This window comes from Sabethes cyaneus, chromosome 3 (assembly GCF_943734655.1).
Source record: "Sabethes cyaneus chromosome 3, idSabCyanKW18_F2, whole genome shotgun sequence".
NCBI classification, from domain to species: Eukaryota; Metazoa; Arthropoda; class Insecta; order Diptera; family Culicidae; genus Sabethes; species Sabethes cyaneus.
The window spans coordinates 133000495-133008390 of NC_071355.1; the positions used below are offsets into that span (position 1 = coordinate 133000495).

General features: G+C 39.4%; 1 protein-coding gene across 1 annotated transcript in view; it reads left to right on the forward strand.

Annotated features, from left to right (window-relative positions):
- LOC128744430 (GPI ethanolamine phosphate transferase 1) overlaps positions 1 to 6900 on the forward strand; it is a 188950-nt gene extending 182050 nt beyond the window's left edge. The window contains exons 11-15 of the mRNA XM_053841448.1: positions 814 to 1004; positions 6410 to 6490; positions 6547 to 6618; positions 6704 to 6738; positions 6794 to 6900. Of these exons, the coding sequence (XP_053697423.1) occupies positions 814 to 1004; positions 6410 to 6490; positions 6547 to 6618; positions 6704 to 6715 (356 nt within the window). The 3' untranslated portion in view covers positions 6716 to 6738; positions 6794 to 6900. The remainder of the gene's footprint in view (positions 1 to 813; positions 1005 to 6409; positions 6491 to 6546; positions 6619 to 6703; positions 6739 to 6793) is intronic.
- The last annotated feature ends 996 nt before the right edge of the window (positions 6901 to 7896 follow it).

Below are 7896 nucleotides of genomic sequence, written 5' to 3' on the forward strand. Positions count from 1 at the left end.
TGTTATTTTATTATTTAAAAAACTTTACTCTTGCCAGTCCGTACGCAGCTGCCACTTTTGCCTACCCAACAACTCTCCAATATATATCTACTCTGCAAACTGCAAACATCTTGTTGTTAATGAAAAATATTTGCAATGACGGAGTTCCACGATCTCTTAGGGTACCGCCAGAGTGCAAGCGATCTGCGACTTTTCTTGCTGTAGTTTTATGCGCACCCCTTTTCGGTCGAAGTAGGACTGCGCATTTAGCGACATGTGGGTGTAGTCGCGTCGCGTCGCAGTAAGTTTTACTCTGTACAGAGCCTTACTCTCATCAACGTCCCTTATGACGTATGTGTGCAAATCTGTGCATTTTCTGTCTGTTGCACTCTTTAATAAATTTCTATCCTTACTGCATTCATATCGTCAACTTTTATTGGTGACAATAACGTAGGTCCGTCTACGCGGATTGCATCATATTGCGAAATTGTTTTCTATAGAGTTCTCTGTAGGTCAAACAGGTTAGATAAGGTATAGAGCTATATCACGCGCTATACTGAACGTAGAGTTTGGGAGTGCTCCAGTGGACATACCCCGTAAAGTGAACCGCGATAAACCGCCGCTCTTCGCATAACAGTACCATTTATATAGGAAACTCCATAGAAAATGTGACGGTTATGCGAATAGCGGCAGTAAAGCTCTACGTCAAATTTCTGTACTGTTTTTCTAGGTAGAGCTACCAGAATAACTCTATAGTGGACACTTGGCTTGGGGCTATTTATTGAAATAATTTCGCAAGTTAATAAATATAAATTTCTTTTTCTATATTTCCAGTATTAACGTTACTTGCTCCACTGTTTGCTACTACATCTCTGCAAATTCGTTTTTTGGCTATTGTTTTGAACCTCGCTGGTCCATACGTGATGCTTTCCCTTTCATATGAGCCATTGTTCCTGTTGTCGTTCTCGATAAGCTTATTTTATTGGCTCAGAGTGGAGGATATGCTTTGTAATTCAAAACCCAAGGTAAAGTTGTATGTATGTATGTATGGGGGGGAATCCACCCATTCAAGGTCCTGCCAGTGTATATGGGTAGATTTACAGTAGATCCAAATTTGATTGTCAAATGAATTTCACACTAAAGCTATTGTAGAAGGACGAAAAAGGATTGGGCGAACCCACAAGCAGAGACACTTGTGCGCATTCCGGGATTATAAGAATTAAAAACCAACCCCGTTAGTTTGCATGAGGAATCGTTCAAACGAACGGGGGTCCACTGTACCGACACGAAGAATTGGAATACAATTTTGGATGCCAATTTACAACACCTATGCAGTCAAAAAGAAATATACAAAAGCGTGCAGTATAAAATGCCAGATACGCTGATTTGCTGCTTATGTTAATGCTTATTAGTTACCAGGAATGGGTAGTTTACTATACAAATTTGCAATTTTTCCTCACAGTAAAGTAGAATACAACTCCCCTGTCCCCTCAGTGCATTGCACGAAAGCGGATAGTAATATTCGCCATGATTGTGACTTGGGAAGATGGCAGCACCGTTTCGCCCACATAGCGAATAGCCGCTATTATCGCTCGCGAAAAGCTGGATATTGGCCTTGCCAGCGTTGAAAGAGATTTCGTAGGCTGCTCGCACACAGGAAATCTCGTGCCGAACTGTCAACGCGTGAGTGTTGACAAAAGCAAAAATACTTCCCTTTCTTTTTTTCTCACGCAAAACCCTGAACAATATCAGCAACGCTGGCAAGGCCAATACTGCATATCTAGATAGAATTAATAAAAGGGCGAATGTCGCAAATGTAAACAAAACGAGTGAGAGTTATTTTTTGCTGGACCAGCATAGGAAAATCAACCCTCACTCGGTTTGTTGACGCTTGCGACATTCGCCCTTTTGTTAATTCTACCTTCATATAGTATGTAAACATGAAAAATCGAATGTTTACATGCATGGATACATGCTACTATCACTACAATGAGACTTACGTAGTCCTGCGTCACCTACATATGCGGTCGTGTCTTGTACACAACCCCTCTGATTTTTTTTATAAAATCAATTATCTATGGGCTCTACGCTTAAAGAACTCCAAAAATGAGTGTACGGGGTGTTAGCGTTTCTAGTCTATACCTATAAAGAAGGATTTCTGTCTGTCTGTCTGTCTGTCTGTCTGTCTGTCTGTCTGTCTGTCTGTCTGTCTGTCTGTCTGTCTGTCTGTCTGTCTGTCTGTCTGTCTGTCTGTCTGTCTGTCTGTCTGTCTGTCTGTCTGTCTGTCTGTCTGTCTGTCTGTCTGTCTGTCTGTCTGTCTGTCTGTCTGTCTGTCTGTCTGTCTGTCTGTCTGTCTGTCTGTCTGTCTGTCTGTCTGTCTGTCTGTCTGTCTGTCTGTCTGTCTGTCTGTCTGTCTGTCTGTCTGTCTGTCTGTCTGTCTGTCTGTCTGTCTGTCTGTCTGTCTGTCTGTCTGTCTGTCTGTCTGTCTGTCTGTCTGTCTGTCTGTCTGTCTGTCTGTCTGTCTGTCTGTCTGTCTGTCTGTCTGTCTGTCTGTCTGTCTGTCTGTCTGTCTGTCTGTCTGTCTGTCTGTCTGTCTGTCTGTCTGTCTGTCTGTCTGTCTGTCTGTCTGTCTGTCTGTCTGTCTGTCTGTCTGTCTGTCTGTCTGTCTGTCTGTCTGTCTGTCTGTCTGTCTGTCTGTCTGTCTGTCTGTCTGTCTGTCTGTCTGTCTGTCTGTCTGTCTGTCTGTCTGTCTGTCTGTCTGTCTGTCTGTCTGTCTGTCTGTCTGTCTGTCTGTCTGTCTGTCTGTCTGTCTGTCTGTCTGTCTGTCTGTCTGTCTGTCTGTCTGTCTGTCTGTCTGTCTGTCTGTCTGTCTGTCTGTCTGTCTGTCTGTCTGTCTGTCTGTCTGTCTGTCTGTCTGTCTGTCTGTCTGTCTGTCTGTCTGTCTGTCTGTCTGTCTGTCTGTCTGTCTGTCTGTCTGTCTGTCTGTCTGTCTGTCTGTCTGTCTGTCTGTCTGTCTGTCTGTCTGTCTGTCTGTCTGTCTGTCTGTCTGTCTGTCTGTCTGTCTGTCTGTCTGTCTGTCTGTCTGTCTGTCTGTCTGTCTGTCTGTCTGTCTGTCTGTCTGTCTGTCTGTCTGTCTGTCTGTCTGTCTGTCTGTCTGTCTGTCTGTCTGTCTGTCTGTCTGTCTGTCTGTCTGTCTGTCTGTCTGTCTGTCTGTCTGTCTGTCTGTCTGTCTGTCTGTCTGTCTGTCTGTCTGTCTGTCTGTCTGTCTGTCTGTCTGTCTGTCTGTCTGTCTGTCTGTCTGTCTGTCTGTCTGTCTGTCTGTCTGTCTGTCTGTCTGTCTGTCTGTCTGTCTGTCTGTCTGTCTGTCTGTCTGTCTGTCTGTCTGTCCGTATGTTCCTTATAGAATCGAAAACTACTGGCCCAAACGGCATGAAAATATGCATGTAGAGGTTTTTTGGGGCCAGGAAAGGTTTTAGTGATGGTTAGAAACCCCTCCCCCCACTAAGAGGGGGGGCTCCCATACAAATGAAACACAAATTTCTGGATAACTTGAAAACTAATCAAGCAAATAGAACTAAATTTGGCATGTGGGTGTTTTCGGTGGCAAGAATTTATTCTATGGTAAATTGAGACCCCTCCCCTCTTTATAAGGGGAATTATAACTCCTCTCCTCTTTAAAAGGGGGGGCTTCCATACAAATTTCCTCATAACTCGAGAACTAATCAAGCAAATGGAACCAAATTTGGCATGTGAAGATTTTCTATAGTAAATTAGGACCCCTCCCCACTTTAAGAGGGGGGGCTCCTGTACCAAAGAAACACAATTTTCCTCATAACTCGAGAAGTAATTAAGCAAATGGAACCAAATTTGGCATGTGGGTGTTTTTGGAGACAAAATTTTTTTCTATGATGAATTGGGACCCCTCCCCGTTTTAGGAGGGGGGGATCCTATACACATGAAATACAAATTTCTTCATAACTCGAGAACTAATCAAGCAAATGGAACAAAATTTGGCACGTGGGTGTTTTTGGAGACAAATTTTTTTTCTATGATGAATTGGGACCCCTCCCCACTTTAGGCAGGGGGGCTCCTATACAACTGAAATGCAAATTTCCTCATAACTCGAAAATTAATCAAGCAAATGGAACCAAATTTGGCATGTGAAAGTTTTCTAGGGCATGAATATTTTCTATGGTGAATTAGAACCCATCCCCACTTTAAGAGGGGGGGCTCCTATACAAACGAAATACAAATTTCCTTATAACTCGAGAACTAATCAAGCAAATGGAACCAAATTTGACACGTGGGTGTTTTTGAAGCCAAAAATTTTTTCTATGATGAACTGGAACCCCTCCTCACTTTAGGAGGGGGGCTCCTATACAAATGAAATGCAAATTTCCTCATAACTCAAGAGCTAATCAAGCAAATGAAACCAAATTTGGCATGTGTAAGTTTTCGAGGGCAAGAATATTTTCTATGGTAAATTAGGACCCCTCCCAACTTTAAGAGGGGGGGCTCCTATACAAACGAAATGCAAATTTCCTCATAACTCGAGAACTAATCAAGCAAATGGAACCAAATTTGGCACGTGGGTGTTTTTGGAGACAAAATTTTTTTCTATGATGAATTGGGACCCCCACCCACTTTAGGAGGGGGGGCTCCTATACAAATGAAATTCAAATTTCCTCATAACTCGAGAACTAATCAAGCAAATAGAACCAAATTTAGCATGTGGAGGTTTCTGGAGGCAAAAATATTTTCTATGGTGAATTAGGACCTCTCCCAACTTTAAGATGGGGTGCTTCTACACAAATGAAATACAAATTTCCTCATAATTCGAGAACTAATCAAGCAAATGGAACCATATTTGGCATGTGGGTGTTTTTGGAGGCAACCATTTTTTCTATGATGAATTAGGACCCCTTACCTTTTTAAGAGGGGGGGCTCTCATACAAACGAAATACAAATTTCTTCATAACTCTAGAACTAATCAAGCAAATGGAACCAAATTTATCATGTGGGTGTTTGTGTAGGCAAGAATATTTTCTATGGTATATTTTCTATGGATTTCCCCACTTTAAGAGGGGGGGCGGGCTCCTATACAAATGAAAAACAAATTTCCTCATAACTCGAGAACTAATCAAGCAAATGGAACCAAATTTGACATGTAAGTGGTTTTGGACGCAAGATTTTTTTCTATGGTGAATTGAGACCCCTCTCTTCTTTAGAGCGAGTTATGGCCCATCTCCCCTTTAAGAGGGTGGGCTTCCATACAAATGAAATGCAAATTTCCTCTTATCTCGAGAACTAATCAATCAAATGGAACCAAATTTGGCATGTGGGAGTTTTAGATGGCAGAAATTTTTTCTATGGTGAATTACTACCCCTTCCCCTTTTAAGAGGGGAGCTCCCATACAAATGAAATTCAAATTTCCTTATAACTTGAGAACTAATCAAGCAAATGGAACGAAATTTGGCATGTGGGAGATTTTGGAGTCTTGAATTTATTTTACGATAGTTAGAGACCTCTCACCCCTGTGGTAGGGGGATATGGACTCTCATACAAATAAAACAGTCTCTCAGACAAATAAAACAGTCTACAGACTCTCATACAAATAAACAAATAATTTTTGCGAAACTCAAAAACTAATCGAACTCGAGAAATTCGAGACTCTTCCATAAAACATTAGTCAATACAAGACCACAAAAACTATCTATAGTAACACTAGATCATTCAGGACGAGACGGTCGCGAGTGTTGCCGGTGACCCGCCGTCGGAAGCGCCGCCCACTGGGGGGCTTGCAAAACTTGAGATTGTGACAAAGATCATCCGAGATTCATGATTTATGTACAACACAGGTTAATTTGTGGCAATACGAAGTTTGTCGGGTCAGCTAGTATAAAATAAAAATGGAAACTCGAACAATGGGGAATGGAATTTCCGAAAATCGGCAAAAATATTTTCTTTCGATTTGGTCTTTCTTTTCGTAGATTTTCGCATGGAAAATTGCAACTTACAATATATGAAAAGCAAGAATAGTTTTGGTTTTCACATTTGAACTTGTAAAAGTAAAGTAAAAATGCTTAAAACGCATATTATTTTTGCTCAATTGCCCAACACTGGAAGGAGAAAAACTTTATAAATGTAATGGCATAACTACAGATTCTAGGTGATATATACCTAAGAATAATGAGTGAGCGAAAAACGTATATCCTACATATGAGTGAAATTTTAATCACTAGTAGAGCTAAAACGCATTCATTTCCAATTAGTTGGCGTTAATATGTTTATGTTTGAAATCTTTATTAATATTGTTATATTTTATATAATCACAAATAGGCGAAAAGCGACGTATTACTTGTGTTCATCTACTGGCATTTGAGAAAATATAATCCATGTCTATTCTATTCTATCCATTTTCTGTTCCAGATGATGCTTCTGCGTTATTCCGATGTGGAAATTTTTACCAAGGATAGTGGTTCTGAAGATATTCGTCATGCATTATCATTTGTATATGAAATTATAAATATATTGTTTATGCTTATTTTCATGATGTTTATTTCTAGGTATTATATATGCTGATATCATTTTTTGGAACGGGGAACATGGCGACGGTTAGCTCTTTTGATCCAAATTGGGTGAGATTATTTGTTACAACATTCTCACCGTTTCTTATGACTGGATTAATCGTGTTTAAATTACTGATCCCATTATTAATTCTAGTATGTGCATTAAAATCTTTACAAATCCTAACGCAGGTGAATATTATATCTTCATGTAGATTATATCCACATTAAACTTTTTGTTTTTCAGGTCAATACAAAGACTGTCTTCTTGTTAATGCTAATTATCTGCGACATAATGTGTTTACATTTTTTTTACTTTGTCAAAAATAAAGGTTCGTGGCTAGAAATAGGAACTTCAATATCGCAGTTTGTGATCATGGAATGTGTTATCGTTATCTTAATCTGCTTGTATGGTGTCGCTAAATTCATTACTGAGTTTTCGTTTTTTAATGACTGCAAACAGAAAAAAAGTAGAATACGCTATATGCTTCCTTATAGCAACAAGATCAATAAAGATTAAATGATTTTTTAAAGTATCGTGTCCGTATTAATTTTCTACGTAAAGCATAGATAATAGGGAAAATAAGCTTCTTATTCTATGCGGAGAACTCCATGCTGCAAAGCGTGTGATTTTACTATTCAATATGTGCGATTACGGATAACTCACAGTGGTCTCAAATCGAAAGAACGCGATCATGTGCTACTACATTTGCTGATCATTAGAGACTCGCTCACCTTAATGAATGTTCTGTTTGCGCTCCGTTAGACGATCCAAAGTCGACGAAGAGAGCATGCATTATAGAGTAGCGGACAAATAATCACAAATAGGCAAAAAGCGACGTATTACTTGTGTTCATCTCCTGGCATTTGAGAAAATATAATCCATGTCTATTCTATTCTATCCATTTTCTGTTCTAGATGATGCTTCTGCGTTATTCCGATGTGAATTTTTACCAATTTTTATTTTAAAAGCCCACTAGAAAAAAAAACCTGGGTTTTTAATTTTTCGGCAGTTTACAATACAGCTTACTACCTACAATTTATCAGTTAGCGATACGTAGCGCTAAACAAAAGATATGGGATATTTTGGAAAGTACAGAAAATTGTACATATTCAAAACATGCGGGAGACTTGATCCCCAGTTTATGCACAATTGATCCATTTGCAAATATATATTTTTAAAGCTCAACTTTTATTTGGAAGTTAAAATGGACCTAGTTCATGTAGTATTTTTATTTAGTATACAACAGTTTAATTCAAAAGTATAAAAAGTATTTAGAAATCGTTAAGTGCATCGATCTGTAAAAGTATAGCTTTGGACATCTTTTATTATTTGCGACGAGAACTTTT